This window comes from Natator depressus, chromosome 15, assembly GCF_965152275.1.
Source record: "Natator depressus isolate rNatDep1 chromosome 15, rNatDep2.hap1, whole genome shotgun sequence".
Lineage (NCBI taxonomy): Eukaryota > Metazoa > Chordata > Testudines > Cheloniidae > Natator > Natator depressus.
In genome coordinates this window covers 11105004-11123278 of record NC_134248.1, presented here as the reverse complement: position 1 = coordinate 11123278, position 18275 = coordinate 11105004, and the positions used below count along the sequence as shown (strand labels likewise).

Below are 18275 nucleotides of genomic sequence, written 5' to 3'. Positions count from 1 at the left end.
AGTGACAACAACATTCATGTGGATTGGAGCTCTTCTGAAACAAATTGGGGATTTCATGGGACCAATGGAGGAATTTCAGGAAGTACAACCCTTGGGTAAGCCTAGCTTTTTCTGCTGGGCTGCTGATTCAAGAGAAATTCCTGTTGAGAGGAATTTTCTTACATATAAAATCACTTAAATTCAGTGGGAATGAGGCAAATTCTTGAGGAGGGACAAAACAGTCTTCCCAGTTTTGTCGGGAAGGTACCATTCTAAGGAACCTGAGCTGTTGAGAGTATTTTATGCAACAATTTGTGTTTGGGCCAGCTGTCCTTCCTGGCTGGTAAAAGCCAGTGGGGAAGATATTGGACTATTGTTGGAGATAATGAACACATCTTTGGAGGAGTACCGATTGCCTAGTTCAGTTAAAGAAGAGTGTGCAGCAGCTGTTCAAGAAACCATAGCTTGATCCTGACAGTCTGGCTGATAATTGCCCTGTCCTATCTTGAATTTTTGGTTAAGTTTATTAAAAAGGTTGTGATGACTACTCTCACGGTATCTAATTGCCTCATATCTCCTTGATGTTTGTCAGTCTGGTTGCTGACATGGATGGGGCTAGATGAGAGCTAGCAAATTGAGGCTCAATCCAGAAAAGACTGAGGTGCTGGTTGTGTTTTGGGGGAAGTAGCTGGGAGGAGGCAGTGAGAATAATATCTGCTCCATAAATTGAGGGTTTGTCTAGCATTTGTTCAGGTTTGCAAACTAGATTAGTCTCCCAACTGCCACTAGAAGATCAGAGAGAAGCAACAGCTTTTTATCACATATGTGGCCATGAGGTTACGATGATTCCTTTGACTATGGAAGTAATGTCTCATCTGTGCCTTTTGTCATCTCAAGATTAGATACAGAACCCTGCTTTACTTTGGGCTATCCCTTAAAATCACCTGGAAACTGAAGCTGGCAAAGTGTGTTGGGTTCTACCCTTTAAGCAGAGTAGCTTACCTTGAATGTATAACGTTACCCTGTGATCTGCAGTGGCTACCTATACATTTTTGGGTAGAGTTCAGGGTGTTGGTTTTGACTTATAAAGCCCCACAAGGCTTGTCTACATGGGGAAATTGACCAGTGTAACTATATCAGTTACGTCATTAAGTTGCATCAAGAGTGCTTAGAACGTATGTATAGGTGTCTTTTTAGGATGTATAAATCCAAATAAATTAAATGTTCATGAGTAATATTGAGCAGGGAAGGGCCCGTTAGGGTTGCCAACTTTCTAATAGCAGGAAACCAAACACCCTTGCCCCACCCCTTCTCCAAGGTCCCACCCCCGCTCATTCCATCCCCCTTCCTCCATTGCTCATTCTCCCCCACTGTCGCTCACTCGCTTATTTTCACTGGGCTGGGGCAGAGGATTGGGGTGCAGGAGGAGGTGAGGGCTCCAGCTGGGGGATGCAGGCTCTGGGGTGGGGCTGGGGATGAGGGGTTTGGGGTGCAGGAGGGGACTCCGGGCTCTGGGGTGGGGATGAGAGGTTTGGAGTGTGGGAGGGGTCTCCGGGCTGAGGCAGGGGGTTGGGGTGTGGGAGGGGGTACAGGTTCCAGGATGGGGCCAGAAATGAGGAGTTCAGGATGTGGGAGGGGGCTTTGGGCTGGGGCAGGGGGTTGGGGTGCAGGAGGGAGTGGGGGCTCTAGCTGGGAGTGTGGACTCTGGGTTGGAACCGGGCATGAGGGGTTGGGGGTGGAGGAGGGGGTGAGGGATGCAGGCTCTGTGCGGCACTTACCTCAGGTGGCTCCCAGGAAGTGGCCGGCATGTCTGGCTACTAGGCAGAGGCGCAGCCAGGGGGCTCCGTGTGCTGCCTCCGCCTCCATAGCTCCAATTGGCCATGGTTTCTGGCCAGTGGGAGCTTCGGAGCCGGTGCATGGAGCCCCCATGGTCCTCCCTACACCTAGGAGCCAGGTATGCTGGGCGCTTCCTGGGAGCCGCACGGAGCCAGGTAGGGAGTCTGCCAGCCCCGCTGTGCTGCCAACTAGACTTTTAACAGCCTGGTCAGCAGTGCTGACTGGAGCCGGCAGGGTCCCTTTTCGACCAGGTGTTCTGGTCGAAAACTGGACACCTGGCAACCCTAGGGCCTGTAGAGGCCTTTGTCAGGAAAACAAGCTCTCCAGCTTTACCATTGTAGGTAAACTGTAGTCACATTTCCTTGCATGTCTCCTGTTTCTCTGTAATTGAGTACTGGATTCTAATAAATTAATCTGATTTGAGGAGGAAAGGTGGCAGTTATAGTTCTCAGTAATGCATGCAAAGGGAGCATTTACTATTCTTTAAACCACTGTGTGCCAGTGGCTTTTTCTCTGTGTACATTGGTTTTGCCCTCCCACTCAGTTGATCTTTTGTTTCTCTGTCAGAAGAAAGTGAAACAGATGGTGCAAGTGTGTGCTCGCATCAGTCTGGCAGACCATTGGTCTTGGCCTGACAGAAAGGAGGGGAGAAAACACCCGATTCATCTTGTGTTTTTCTGAACTCAGACAATATCTCCCTTTTCATTTGCCATAGAGCCTTTTTCCTCTTCCATAGCCAGTTGACAGCACCTACAAAGTCTAGGTCATGGCAGTTCCTGCTGGCACACACCACCACTGTATGAATCCTGGCATCTTTTCCCCGGGGCAGCTGGCTGAGCTGTTCCCAAAGTTCAGGGGTATTTTACATAATAGAAAGCAAAGTTGTTTTTCCCAGGATGATTGTTTTGACACATGATGTATGTTTGTGGGTTTTAAAAATGCTTATTTCTCAGTGTGGAGTGTTTGGAATGTTTTGGTTCTGTTTTTGCTTGGATGGCAAAATGGACTGAGGATTTAATGCGTATAACATGGCAAGTGCCCCGAGTACATCCTCTCTTAAGTATGGAAATAGCCTTCCCATGCTTTTGTTCAATTGAAGGTGGATAATATGAACACAATGGGTAGACAGTAATGTCTTTTTCCTCATGGGCATAGAGGATTTGAGCAGCTACAGAGGCATGAGGGACTATTTTGGAACTTAGCTATGCTGAGGGAATTGAGTAGAAGTTAATTTGAAGGTATTCTGCTTCAGGTTAACTAACATTCTCTGCAGAATATACTTAAAATTGTGTTAGGAAACTTCTGCTAACGTACCCAGAAACATAAGATTTACCACACTAAGTCAGAACTTCAAGCTCAGTATCCTGTTTCTTTGAGTGACCACCAATTGTTCCTTCCTGGGAAAGTAGAGGGAAAATTGCATCTGCCAATTTATGTAATACTCTGTGGTTTCTGCTTACCAGCCTGCAAACCACAGCAGTTTGATTAACCCTGCTACACAGTGACTGAAAGATTGCAATGTTGTAACAAAGCTTAAACTGTCTCCTTTCTAACTGCGGAAACAGGGACCCTAAGAACTTTACCGTATATATGAAGGTAGTATATACAAAAAATGCTAAATTAACTGCACACGAAGTCCTTAAGGATCCTTGAATCACATTCACAGCCCAACAGGTCCCCATATCTAAAAATAATTAAAACCTGTCCTTGTAACGACATGGCACCCACCTCTTGTGAGCTCCCCCCTCAGGTCGGGTGCGCCAGCAGTCTTTAAAGCAGTCCCAGCCTTAGTATTGGCCCATACCCGCAGGGTTTCCTCCGTGAAAGCAATGGTTTTGCCCTCTTAGTCTATTCTGGCCCCAGCTCTCCAGTTGGGACGTCTGACAGTACAGTCCCCTTCTGGGGTTTTACTGCTGTCCAATTGTAGGCCCTTCCCAGTGGCCTATGCACAGGACCTGGGCCCCCCAACTAATCCGGCTCCCAGCCCAGGGACCCTAAGAATAGCAGCTGTGTACTGCTGAGTCCCCTTAGCAAAACTGCCTTCAGTTCGTGGGCCACTTCCCCACAGCCTTAGCCTTCACAAACGCTTTACCCTTAGCTCAGGGCCCTTCTAAGTTCAGGCCCAGCAGCCAGCCAGGAGCTCTTCCTCGCTCCCCCAGTCCCTACTAGCATTGAACATTGTGCTGCAGTTCCGTTTGGCCAACCAGGCTCACCCTCTGCACTCCTCTAGCTCCAGCAAGGAACAGCAAGGATGTCTCTGGTGCTGCATCTCCTTTTTATAGGACCCTCCTAGGCCCTGATTGGCTGTTTCCCCTGCAGTCACTCATCCTGCTTGGAGGACCTCTCCCCTGCTCCTTTCCTGAGATGAGTGTGGCAGGACCATGAGGCCTCCAATAGGGGACCTCTGGGCCTAGTCCACCCTGTTGCAGTCCCTCTATTAAATAGTTGTATATAAAACATAGAGAAACTTAGAACTAGTGATTAACAGAACTGTTTACTGTCAGATTTCTTGAGCTATTTCTAGGTGGGGGACAAAGCTTAATTTTAATTTCACTGAAGACATTAGTGCACGGTTCTTGTTCCAGGGCCCTGCTCCTCAGACAAGTCATGCAGAAACATCCACTAACTCTTTTGAGATGTTGTGATTCTGTGATGCGCTGGTAGCATGCTGCAACTATAGGTACCTCAGAGGTTCTGGAACCTTTGTTAGTTCCTTTCCATTTTGTAGTCAGCAAAGGAGATCCCCACTATAGCTGCCCAGTGGTCCTAACCAATGCAGCTGTGATTCTTGTGGCCTTTTGCCTCTTATGTCCTCAGATGGTTTGGTCTACAACCCAATAGAGCTTTGGCCATTTTAGGTCTGTCAGCATCCTGTGTGTTTTTGTCTGGCTAGGCACATCCTGAGGATTTTCAGTTTTTTCTGTGGCCTCAGGATTGTTCATGTGTTAGGTACATTCTCCAACTTTGCTTGTTTAGCGAGGTGTTAAATGCTTGGAGACTTGGCACAAGTTGACACTGGAGCTGGTCTCAGACATGCTTGCATCCAAGCTCTGTTCTGTGGGTTTTTTCATTGATTGTCTTTTCCATTTTTTAGGCCCCAGTTTACAGCTTCCAGTATCTACCCATGCCGGCAAGGCCCAGCATGTAGCTTCTGGGTAGAGTTACCGTTTTCCTGTGGTGTGTATTTAGCACGTACCTTGGTACCAGGAGATTATTATTGTCAGACACTATATAGAGTTTCTAATGATTTAAAACTTTTAGGTGCTCTCTCTATATCTTTGGGTTTTGGGAATTCAGGGTATCGAAGACACTTCTATATGGACTAGCCCAACAGTCTCCGCTAAGGTCTAATGACCATGCATACTTGGAATCAAGCCCCCATATGTCTTGCAAGCTGGCATCGTCCAGGGAGATGAGCACTGGTATAGTGTAACTTGTTGCATTTGAGTGCTTTGGCACACTCTCTCTAATGACCTCAAGCACTGACATGCTGAGTCATAAGACTTCAGCCTGTTCGGTACATAATGCAGTAATACATAATACAGTAGTATCCAGACGTCCTTCAGTACTGGCATCCTGCAAAAAGAAGCACATTGGTGCCTAGGGCTGTTAGTGTCAGACTTCTTAGCGCACTACAGCCATGCAAGATCTATGTATGGTTGTCTGGGAAAGTCAGCACTTAATGCTGTAGGCACTGGGTCCCATGGAGTAGTCACATTGTGTGAAGCTGCAGTGTTGGCATCTGGGACTACCGCTGTCAGGTCTCTTTTGGTCCATTGGCACTGCATAAATGCATAGATTCATTTGTAGATTATAAGTCCAGATGTGACAATTTTGACCCTCTAGTCTGATATATATAACTCAAGCCAGAGGACTTCCATGAATTAATTCCTGTTTGAACAAGAGCAGATCTTTTAGAAAAACAGTCTTTTGTTAAAAATTGCCTGTGATGGAGAATCCACCACAATCCTTGGTTAAGTGTTGCAATGGTTAATTACCCTTACTGTTAAAAAAGACGTGCCCTATTTCCAGTCAGAATTTATCCAGCTTAACTTCCAGTTCTTGGCTCTTGTTATTCCTTTGTCTGCTAGATTGAAGAGCACTCTATCAAATTTTTGTTCCCCATGTAGCTACTTATAGACTATGACCAGGTTCTCCCACTTAATCTTCTATTTGTTAAACTATACGGATTGAGTCCCTAAGTCTGTCACTGTAACACGTTTTGCAATTCTTTAATCATTTTCATGGCTCTTCTGTGAGCCCTCTGCAATTTATAAACATCCTTCTTGAATGACACTAGAACCTAACGCAGTATTCCAATAATGGGGGCACCAGTACTAAACACAAAGGAAATATAACCTTCCTATTCGATATTCCTATTTATGCATCCGAGGATTGCATTATTCCTTTTGGCCACATCTCCATTCTGGGAGCTCATGTTCAGCTGATTATCCCCCAAGTCTTTCAGAATCACTGCTTCCCAGGATAGAGTCCCTCATCCTGTAAATATGACCTACGTTCCAAGATGTAGAACTTCAAATTTGGCCACATTAAAAGTCATATTGTTTGCTTGCGTTCAGTTTACCAAGCAATCCAGATAACTCTGTTTGAGGGGAGGGATAGCTCAGTGGTTTGAGCATTGGACTGCTAAACCCAGGATTGTGAGTTCAATCCTTGAGGGGGCCATTTAGGGATCAGGGGGCAAAAACTGGGGATTGGTCCTGCTTTGAGCAGGGGGCTGGACTAGATGACCTCCTAAGGTCCCTTCCAACCCTGATATTCTATCATTCTATGAAGCCCATGGATTGGCATTTGGGAGCTGCCAGCATGCATCTGCTTGCAGTAGTTCGGTATTTGAGGTTACCAGTGCCAGGCCTCTTGCCACTCTGGCAAGCTATGAAGATAACACCTCAGCATTTGGGACTGCTGACATCAGGCTCCCTTCTGCACACCAGCAACTGGCAAGAAAGATATACCGATGTCTGAGGTGGTTTGTTGAGGGTTTCTTTCAATACACTGATGTTGCTTATGCACTCACCTCATGCTTTGCACAGCCAGGGGTAAACCTTCACCTTCTTTTGTCCCTTCTGCATTCTGGTGTCAGTCTTTATGCACCAGCACCTGAAGCTGTTGGTCCCCTTTTGAGTTTGAGCTAACACTTCAGTGCCTGGGGATGTCAATACCATGCCCTTCAGCACTGTGACATGTTACTGGCTGGTGCATTGGCAGAGCTTGGCTGAATGTGCCTGGGTCTGCTGGTTCTGCACCCCACTTGGTTTTGCTGCCTTATTTGTAGCTTAATCCTTGCTGCCTTATTTGTAGCTTAATCCCTGCCCTTGTATCTCTTGTCAGGGCAGGTAGGTATTCTCAACAGTCATTCTCTACAAGATACATACAAACAGTGGCTTCTCCTTGATAGTGCTCAGAGCCCTCTTCTTGGGTGTGGCTGTTTCTTGGTTAGGTGGGGAGGGTGTAAAGTAGTGGTTCTCTCCCAAATGATGTGCTAGTGTGACACAACTCATCATAGATTTGTGCAGATCTCAATAATACAATCCCCCACTACCTTTAGAAAATGCTTTAGGAAACAGTGAAATAGTTTAAATGTGGATATTGTAACTATCACTGAGCATCTTAGTTAACACTCATGGAGATCAAAACCATAGTTCACACTTCTGTTACTTTAGCACAGTGTATTGCCAAAACATGACAAGAGCTTCCCTGGGTGTCTCTTCCAAAGCCTCACCGATCCATGCCAATGGATACTGCCAATAGATAAGGCAACTGGATCAGGGTCTGTTGCACTGCATACAGTTAAACTACAATGTCAGGCACATAGAAGGGGACAGACCATTGGGAGAGGGAAATATTTTCAGGCCTCTAAGAAGTGTTGCCAACAATGAAATACATTTTATACTTTTTTGCATCTTAATAGTGTTCCTTAACAGCTGCAAAAATGCGTAATTTATTAACCTGCTGTCCTGCCTTAATCTGTGAAGATGAAGGTATGTTTCATCCTCAACTCAGGAACTGGGTTTTTGTTTCCTTTCCTAGCCCTTGCATTCTTTTAGTGTAATTGTGGTGTCATACATGTATGCCTGTATTTGGGCAGTACTAGAGGAATTAAAGGGAAATAATAAACACTAAGAATAAATCTTGACATTGGTAAAAGTACTTCCATTTCAAACTAATTATAAGCTGAAATCCTCTCCTTAAAATAGGTAGCCTTGCGCTAATACTAACCTGGGCTTTAGATAAATCTCTTAACTGATTTAAGACAGAATGTTCTTTTGTATTTACTGTCCTGCCAGGAAGAGCCTGTAACTAAGCCTGCATACTGAGTTATTGCATCCACGCTGTTTCCTTGATGCTTGTGTGTCAAATTGTTTAGCCCTCAGTAATTTGCTTATGTTTTTAGGTGGTTACAATTTATGCAGCAATAGTTGGGATATTTTTATCTCGTTAATTTCATTATTTATTAAAGCCTGCAGCAATACCACCTTGTGCTGTTTAAACCCTGTCAGCTTTCCCAAGCTAAGCAGGATCAAGTTAGGTCATTACTTAGATCAAGGGTGGGCAAACTATGGCCCACGGGCTGCATCCAGCCCACAAACCGTTTTAAGTTGGCCTGCAAGCTGCATTAGTGGCTCTGTCCTGCTCCAGCTGGGGCGCTAGGGCGGGGCCACACCACACGGCTTGGCCCCTCTCTGGCGCTCCAGATGGGGTGCTGGGTCGGGGCCGGACCACTTGGGTTGGCCCTCCTCCGGCACTCCTGCCAGGGCGCTGGGTTGGGGACCACACCGTGCAGCTCGGCCCCACTCTGGCCGGGGCGCACAGTCAGGGGCTGCACCACGCGGCTCCCTGAAAGCCGGGATGGCCCCACTCCAGCTCTTACGCACTCCATTGGGAGCTGCAGGGACAGTGCCTGTGGATGGGGCAGCGTGCAGAACCGCCTGGCTGTGCCTCGGCGTAGAAGCCGGAGAAGGGACATGCCACTGCTTTCGGGAGCTGCTTGAGGTAAGTGCTGCTTGGAGCTTGCACCCCCGAGCCTCTACCCACGCCCCAACTCCTGATCCCCCTCCCGCTCTCCAAACCCTTTTATCCAAGCCTGGAGCACCCTCCTGCACCCCAAACCTCTCATCCCCAGCCCCACCCCAGAACCCACACCCCCAGCCAGAACCTGCACCCCTTCCCGCACCCCTGCCCCCAGCCCTGATCCCCATCCCGCCCTCCGAAACCCTTGGTCCCAGCCCAGAGCACCCTCCTATACCCCAAACACCTCATCCCCAGCCCAGAGCCCGCACCCCCTCCCACAACCTAGCCCTAATTTTGTGAGCATTCATGGCCCGCCATACAATTTCTATTCCCTGATGTGGCCACCGGGCCAAAAAGTTTGCCCACCCCTGACTTAGATGAAAGATAAACCATGTGTGCTGTGGGAAGTCATGTTGGTAATTTGGTGGTTGCACTATTTCCTGTGAGTTAGTATTGAACCACTGCCTCAGCATGTTGATAGGAAGATTGTGCTGCTTTCAGATTAAATGTGATTTCAAGATGCTAACCACTTGAACTTAAAACTTAATGGCTTTTTGTGCAAGAATAAGGGTATTAATTAATGTGCCTTAGCCTAGTCAAATTCCCACTCTAATAATCACATTCCTCCTGTGTAAATTCCCCTGTGTTTTAATTTGGTGAAGGGTAGTATTCACTTCCTTTTGTAAATCGCTTTTGATTTTTCTGTGCCCTGTTAAACTGCTATTCCACATCTGCAGTGGTTCCTTTTCAATGAAATTATGGCTATAATGTCTTACTTACCCCACAAGGCTCTATTACAGTTGTTAAAGTTTAATGCTTTGAGATCCCAGGATGAAAGTTGATTAAAGTGCATATTAATTATCCTACTTTAGGGCTTTACATATATGCAGTTGAAATTGAACTTGTTCTCAGAAGTAAAGGCAAGGCTTTGGTAACAGGAGGGCAGGAAGATGTGATGATGATTAGTTTCAGTTCACCTTCTTAGTTTTTTCTCCACAAAAATATTGTGCAGGAGATAGAATGGCTCCTCTCCATTTCTTTGCAATTGGCAACCCACCAAGCACACATACGTTACTTTTTTTCTTTACTTTGAGAAAGCATTCGCTTTATGGTTTGAGAATAAGTTGTTTTTGCAGCTTTCTGCTTGTTGGTTGCATTGCCACCTTGGATTGGATATCAAGATGAAGACACTGAATAAAGCCAGTAGCCTATTACTTCATCACTTTCTAGCTCTCCATCCTGAACAGTCTGTATGTTACTGTTCTCTAAAAGTTCCCCTACCATTTTTTTGCGATCGGAGTGGAGGAAGGTGGTGTAACCCTGCCTGAGCTTTTTAATTCCCTTAAGTTGAAGTTTAGATTTCCATTTTCAATTACTAAGTTCAATGCATTTCTTAAACAAAACCCTGTTATGTCTAATTTGGGGATTATATATATGATGTATCAAATGCCAACTCCTAAACTATTAGGAGTTGGTCATGCCGTTGAAATGGTCATTCTTGCAATAAGGTCTCTGCTTTTGACCTATGACTGTAAGGTCACAATAATTTGTCTATTTTTAGTAAAGTAAAACCTTATGGGAAGAGGGAAGAAGTTTAGATAATCAAGGTTTCATATGAGGGGAAATCATTCATGTTCTAGACAGTATGGGATAAGTCTACAGTGCAATTGAAGGGGGGATTGCAGCTTGACTAGGTATATCTGTACTAGTTTCCTTCAAGCTAGCATAGCTAAAAATAGCAGAGAAGACGCGGTGGCCTGGGCTTCAGTGAAGGTTGTACATGTCCACCTGGAAACATGGGTACATTTTCGCATCACTTGCCTGTGACTTGATCTGGGCCACAGCCCACTACATCTTCACTGCTATTTTTAGATGCGCTAGCTACATTAAAACTAGCATAGGAATGCCTGCCTGAGCTCAGTTATACTTTGGATCGCAGTGAGGCATACCCTGTGGGACCATGACCCTGTTGTTGGTAACTGAAGTTTAGTTAAGTGAGATTGTATTAAATTCCCAATCAGGTATGCCTATTACTATGAGTCTCTGTTTACAGTCTGTCCAGTGTAGATACTGCATATATGATTTTCTTTGTTCTACCTGTCATCTCAACTCTGGGAGAGGAGACCACAGTGTCTTAGTGCTGTATGGACTAGATGACTATCTTGCTGCAAATGTGGGCCGCCTTTACCTGCTACTGTAGTCCTGAATACTGAACAAATTATGTACTTCACTGTTTTGTAGCTCTGGCGATGGGCCTGTGTGTTGCAATGATTGCCTTTGTTCGGCTGCCGAGCCTCAAGGTTTCCTGTTTGCTGCTTTCGGGGTTACTAATTTATGATGTCTTTTGGGTAAGTTTCCATTTCGTTTCAAATGCCTTCTGTCCTTCATATTTATAATTGGCCCTTTCTTTCTTGTCAACTAAAATAGTTCTAAACAAAGAAAATTCTGAGCTTTGGCAAAGCCAGAAGATGAGCCTTGTTAGGCCAATTCTGAGCCTTGTTTAAAAAATATGCAATAGGATGCAGAATCCTTTACTCATTAACCATTTGACAAATGCAGAACTGCAGTTAGAGCATTTCAACCATGGCATATTATAGAAAGAGAGAGAGAACAGATTGGAAAACAAAAGCAAAACTGCTGCAGTCTGGACTGAACGTATCCAAACAAACACTGAAGCCTCATGTACACTGGGAAGCTGATCTGTTACTGACTGTGGTTATCAGCATCGGGATCCTTAAACCAGTGTTGAAAATTGCTTAACTGCTGGTATAGATGGGGAAAGATCATTCTCAGCATACAACTGAGTCTTGATGGAACACACTTTTGTAACAGTGATGAAAATGGCTTTGTCCAATCTACATTAGTAGTTAACTGTTTTAATTACTGGCTCAGGGGAACTACTTGCCAACAAGTGCTGGCAATGGGTCAGTATCCCGTTATATGCAGGGTTTAGTAGTGTAAGAGACTATTCGTTCCTGAATGGAAAAGTGCGTAGTTTGAGTGCCTCTGTTTAAAGGGGAGACATCCAAAATCTATTCTTTTTTTCCTAGCTTTCTATATCGTCAGTGCCCAGCCTGTGACTTTCCAATCCTTGTTCCTCCCCTGCAAAATTATGCAGCCAGTGGTTTAAGATTAATATTCCAGTACATTAGTGCCATATTCAGTCTTCTAGAGGACAATTGCAACTAAAAAATCCTTTTATCTGAACTCTTCCAACACTTGCTTTTATTTCCCTGTCCTACAGGCAGTTCCTGTGTGTGTGTGTGTGTGTGTGTGTGTGTGTGTGTGTGTGTGTGTTTCCTCTTCCCTTGAACAGAGCAGAAGCCAGAGGAGTGTCATATTTGAGTTGCTTTCTAGTTGAAGCTTGTTTGGTCTCTAATTATTTTTCTGCTCTCTAGGTGTTTTTTTCTGCCTACATCTTTAATAGCAATGTTATGGTGAAAGTGGCCACGCAACCAGCTGATAATCCCCTTGATGTTTTATCCCGGAAGTTGCATCTGGGACCAAATGTAGGTAGAGATGTTCCCCGCCTGTCACTGCCTGGCAAGCTTGTCTTTCCAAGGTAAGAGTAGCCACTTTTATACTGTACTACGGAACGAAAGGTATCACTCACTTTCTGTTAGCAATGAGGCTACTAAAGAGTATAGGCATAAGCTCCTGTTCACTTTCACTTTCACTTCAGTTATTACTCCTGAAGGAATTCTGCGCCACTGTGCAATGCAAAATTTTGCAGAAATTAATGTTGTGTGTGCAGAATTTCCTTTCCCCCTCACAGAAATGGGCTGCAGAGATGTTGGCTGCCACTAGGGGCCCCTGGACCTGGCAGAGCCCCGCTCACAAATAGAAGACAAGGTTTGGGGGAGGGCAAGGGAGCTGGCGGGTTCCCAGCATGCCCTGAAGGAAGGAGGTGGCATGCAGTAAACTGTGCAAGCCCAGGACCCAGCATCGGGCTGCTTTCCCTTCTATATCCCTGGGCTCGGAGAGGGGAGGGTCTGAGTGTCTGGGCCTGGGTGGAGGGGTGGCAGCAGTGCAGCTGGGCTCTGTGGGGGAGGGGGTGTGTGTCTGGGTGGGGAGGGCCTGCGGTTGGGCTCTGGGGGGAAAGGGGTGTAAGTATCTAGGCTGGGGGCGTGGCTGGGCGGGGGGTGGGCGGCAGGGATGTGAGTGGCTGGGAGTGGGGCACGGCTGGGCCCTGCGGAGTGCTGGGGGAGAGAAAGGGATTTGAGGGTCTGGGCTGGGAGGGTGGCGCGGCTGGGCTCTGGGGGGAAGGGGTGAGAGTGGCTGGGCCGGGAGCCTGGTGCAGCTGGGCTCTGGGGGGAAGAGGGTGAGAGTGTCTAGCTTTGTCGTAGGGGTTTCTTTAACTCTCTCTAATCCTTGGGGAATTTTTGTGTCTGTATTGTTACAGAAATACTTGCTGACAGGTATTTTGTAATAATTTAACAAAATGATTGAAACTGGCATGATTATATAGTGTTGTTTTAACAAATAAAATTTGCAGAATTTTAATTTTTTGGCACGGGGAATTTTTTGGTGCTAAATTCCCCCAAGAGTAAACAGTTATCCTCCTGTCATAGGAGTTTGGAAATAGAATTGGTATACTGACTTAGACCAATGGCCGTCTGGTATAGTATTCCATCTCTGACGGGCCAATACTGGATGTTCCAGAGGTGGGTGCAAGAAATCCCATAGGGGACAATTAGAGAATAACCTGCCCATAGGAAAAGTTACTTACTACCCCTGTTGTTGGTGGCTGGGTTCTTCCTTGAAGTATGGGGGTTTATATCCTTTATTAATACATAATAGGATAAAATACATTTACTGTAAAATGTGAATGATCTTATTATCCATGTAAATGTCTAATCCTTTTTTGAATCCCACTAAGGTGTTGGCTTTGATACCTTGTAGCATTTAGTTCCTTGTGCATGCCATGTGTAGTTTCTTTTTAACAGTTTTAAATATTCCCTTTCAGTTGTACTGAAGCTCCCCTTGTTCCATGTTTTATGTAAGAATGTAAATAGGAGCATCCCATTTATACTGTGTGCACCATCTATTTTGTGTACTCTTGTCATGTCTCCTTGCTAAATTAAAACAGATCAATATTTTGAATCTTTTCATATAGATAGATTTCCTTGCCTCTAATTATTTTTATTGCCCACCTCTGAACCCATTCTGGTTTTGCTATTTCTTTGACATAGGCTAACCAGAATAAAACATGGTATTCCAGATGAAGGACATGCCATCTGTTTATGTAATAGCATTATAATTTTGGTTCTGTTTCATTCTTTAAATGATGTAATATTTTGTTTGCATTTTTGACCACTGCAGTATACTAAAAAAAGATTTTTACTGAGTGGTTCCACAGTGACACAACAGGTCTCTTTCCTGTGTATTATCTTTTATTTGTCAGCACTGAATTTCATCTGCCAAAATGCTGCCCATTCACCTTAATTCTGTTAGGTCCCTCTGAAGATAGTCAGTCTTCCCTAGTTTTGACTATCCTAAACTATTGTCACCAGAAAATCTCATGGTTTAACTCTTTGACCCATTATCCAGTCCCTCAGCATAATGAATAAATATGCATTTAATGTATTAAAATATTTAAGTAAATATAAATTTCAATAAATTAATTAAATAAATTAACTAAATCTGGTGAGATAATATATTATATATGGGGAACTGGTAGCACCATTGCTAATGTTTTGCCATGTTGAAAATAGACCACTTATTCCCATTCTTTCTTACCTCCTAGCCAGTTTCTAATCGTCACAGTACTCCACCTTTGTCCCCCCATGACTGTTTTCTTACAAGACTTTTGTGAGATACTTTTTCAGAGGCCTTTTAAAAGTTCAGCTATCAGCTGCTTCCCTTTCTTCCCACTATTTTTGTTCATCTATTCAAATCATTTTTCTAGATTAGAAACATCATTCTATTTTACAAAAGCCAGGGTGGTTTACCCTTATATGATCATCTAAGGGTTTTTATAATTCTATTTTTAATTACTGTTTTTACCAATTCACTAACTTTTGAAATAAAGGCTCACTGGTCTGTAATACCCAGAATCTCTCCATTTGTCTCCTTTAAATTATATTTGCTGCCCTCCAGTCCTCTGGTATAGTAGTTGAGAGAGTGCATATTTCTGGCAGTTCAGCTACTTCATTTCTTGATATCTTTCAGAACTCTTGGTCCTGATGACTGTTGCTCTCTTAATTTAGTTTGTTCAGTCACTATCTTTTTCCTGACATCTTAATCTTTGACAGTCTCAGGCTTGCTACCTCAACATCTTCCATCCATATGACTGACAGAAATAATTTAGCTTCTCTGCAATGTCCTTTTTGTCTTCAACTGCTCCCTTAGCTCACTGGTGGTTTAACAGACCTACTGATTCTCTCAGGTTTTTGTTATGTCTTTGGCTATATTCAACATTTTTCATAACCTCTCTAATTTCTATTTTAAATTTAATTGTAACTAGTGATAACTTATCCTTCTGGTTGGATTTCCATTTTTCTGAAGGATACCTTGTTTAACTTGAATAACCTCTTGCACCTATCCATTTAATCATATATTTTTCCTGCCTTAAGCTTTTTTTCTTTAGGTTTCTGCCTACTTTCTGAAACTGTTATGGTCTGGTTAACTAAAGCCTTCATATGAAGTCTACTTTTCTTGCTTTAGAGTTAGAATCGAGTCATGGAGCTAGGGTTGTTTTTTTGGTATGATCCTTCCTCCAAGGTATTGAGCTTAATTAAGTTGTGGTCTGTATAATTTTAATGGCTCAGCTACATTTACATCCTGAACTAACTCTTGTGTGTAATTTAGAACTAAGTTTTGAGTAGCTTCTCTTCATGTGTTCTAGAATTTGCCATTCTTAGAAGCAGATAATGTAGTTGTTGAGACATTGCTGCTCTAAACCTTGTCCTAATATGATACTTGAAAGAGACCTGGGTGTCAGTATAGACAGCTCAATGAAGACGTTGGCTCAGTGGGAGCTGTGGTCAAAAAAGTGAACAAGATGTTAGGATGCATAAAGAATGAGATCATGAATAATACAAACAATATTATAATGTCTTCATATAAATCACTGGTTCAACCTTGTCTGAAATACTGTGTATTGTACTGGTCACCATATCTAAAAAGAGATATTGTATAAGTTCAGGAGATTCAGAAGAGCAATGAAAACGATCAAGGACATGAAGAACGTTCATATGAAGAGAGCCTGGAAAGACTGGGGTTGTTTACCCTAGAGGGGAGATGAATAAGAGGGGACATGATAAAACCATATAAAGCAGTGAATGGTCTATAGAAGGTAGATTGGGAGCTTGTGTTCTCCTTGTCTTCTAATACAATTTAAAAGGTGGCAAATTTAAAACCAATATAAGGAAATACTTTTATACGCCTGATTAAATTGTGAAACTGTGCTGCAGGAAAATTAAGGTCAAGAATTTAACAAGATTTTAAAAGGGATTGGCTATTTATATGGGTATCAAGAATATCCAGAATTGTTATAATTAATGATAGCAAGAATTTTGGAAAGGATATTAAGCCTCATGTTTCGGGGCTTAACCAGTCTCCAAACTACTAGAGATCAGGATGAGACCTTTAATGAGGGGAGATTATTCCTCATCTGCCTCTCCTGCAAGATTATGTCTTCCTCTGAGGCATCTGGTACTGGCCATTGTCAGACAGGATACTGGGTTAGATGAATCTTGGGTCTGATCCAGTATGACATTTCGTTTGTTCAGTGTATATATAGTAGTTGAAGTCACACTTTACTATTTTTTATTCTGATCCCATTCAGCTGTTTGCCCAGTGAAGCCATAGACAACCAATCCCTACCCCCAAGAAGAGAAAAACAAAAAATTGCTCAGCTTGTGGCCCTTTTCTCTGACTTAATTAAATTGTACATCACTTTATGAAAAAGATCTTGGGACTGATGATGGGATAATAGAAGCTTTGAACTCTTGGTCATTGGCTCATACCTGGGAAGTGACTGAAACCCGTTACTGTCAGACGACTGTTTAGTGGTCTCTATAAAATGAGGTTAAGGATTTGAATAGCCCATAAACTGAATTCTTGACTTATGCTGGAATTGTTCTCTGTACCATAGGTTGGGATGTATTGATGGGACAGCATGAGGAAGATTTTGCTGCTGCTGAAAATAAGTAATTTAAGTTGACAGCACTGTCAATCCAACACCTCCCACAGACATTAAATTAATTCCAAACAGAAATAGGAAAAAAAGTTGAGTGAAGCATCTGGAATTAGTGGAACAGTTTCACTCACTGGTTTGGTGGCACAAAAAAAAAATTGACGTGCATATCTTCTCAGTACCGTTAGGGCTTTTATGAGCCGGAAAGGCTGATCTATGAATTGGTATGTCTTGATATGAAGCAATAGAGTCTTACTGACAGGAAATCCTACCCTCCAGAACTAAAAGATTTAACAAAACTCAAAGCACATTATGTTGCAGTGATGATGGGTTCACATGGCCCCTTTTTACCAGCTGACAGTTTTCTTATACTAACCAGATCAGTCATGCCAGGTTAAAGGTGGCATATATAGAAGCACAGTGGAAATAGGAGTCTAGATCCTGTCATCCAATGCCTTGGACATGCACATAATTTAAATTGTTCTGCAGTTCCACAGGCAGCCACTTCTCTATGCTGGGGATTGGAGATATTGTGATGCCAGGTCTTCTGCTCTGCTTTGTCCTGCGTTATGATAACTACAAAAAACAAGCCAACAGTGATTCCTGTGGTACTCCAGGACCTGGGAACATCTCTGGACGTATGCAGAAGGTCTCCTATTTTCACTGCACACTCATTGGATACTTTGTAGGTAGGTAAGGAAATGAATAGCAGCTGCATTGCTTACAGGAGTGGGCTGGTCATACTAGGTTACAAGATAATGAGACCAGTTCTGAAGGGGTTCCTCTGCTTCCCCCCTCTCCCCCCCCCCCCCACCCCCCAAATTTCCCTGGACTTTGGAATATTGACCGGAGGGAAAATCTCCTTATCCCAGTCATCTCACTAGAAATAATTGCTTGAATTAGAAGGAGGAGGGTGAGATTGTGCCTCCTTGTGGAGGTTTATATCAGTAGTGTGGAGGATATAGGATTTGAGGCCTTGACTGTGGAGGGAATGCCAAAATTTCTAGATGGATTGTGTTCCATATCAGATCTAGAAAAGAAGCCCCAATTGGTCAGTGCAGCTGTGTAATTTTTACTTCTGTATGAACCCTTTTATCTCAACTTCCTGCATCTGTTATGCTTTTTTAATGTTAGGCTCGTAATCCTGTGACACTTCTAGAAGATACAGGAACTTTGAAACAGTCACAACTGGGGATTATTTTTGTAACATGACAAGTTCCACCGCCATAAAAATTCTTCCATAAAGCTCAAGGCGCATGCACATAATTTAACTCCTCCAGCTCTCTCA

General features: G+C 43.7%; 1 protein-coding gene across 3 annotated transcripts in view; it reads left to right on the top strand.

The window, feature by feature from the left end:
* Positions 1 to 18275, top strand: part of SPPL3 (signal peptide peptidase like 3) — a 145839-nt gene that overhangs the window by 124679 nt on the left and 2885 nt on the right. For all 3 annotated transcript variants that reach the window (XM_074972394.1, XM_074972395.1, XM_074972396.1), the window contains 3 exons: positions 11089 to 11195; positions 12246 to 12409; positions 17477 to 17676. In XM_074972394.1, the coding sequence (XP_074828495.1) occupies positions 11089 to 11195; positions 12246 to 12409; positions 17477 to 17676 (471 nt within the window). The remainder of the gene's footprint in view (positions 1 to 11088; positions 11196 to 12245; positions 12410 to 17476; positions 17677 to 18275) is intronic.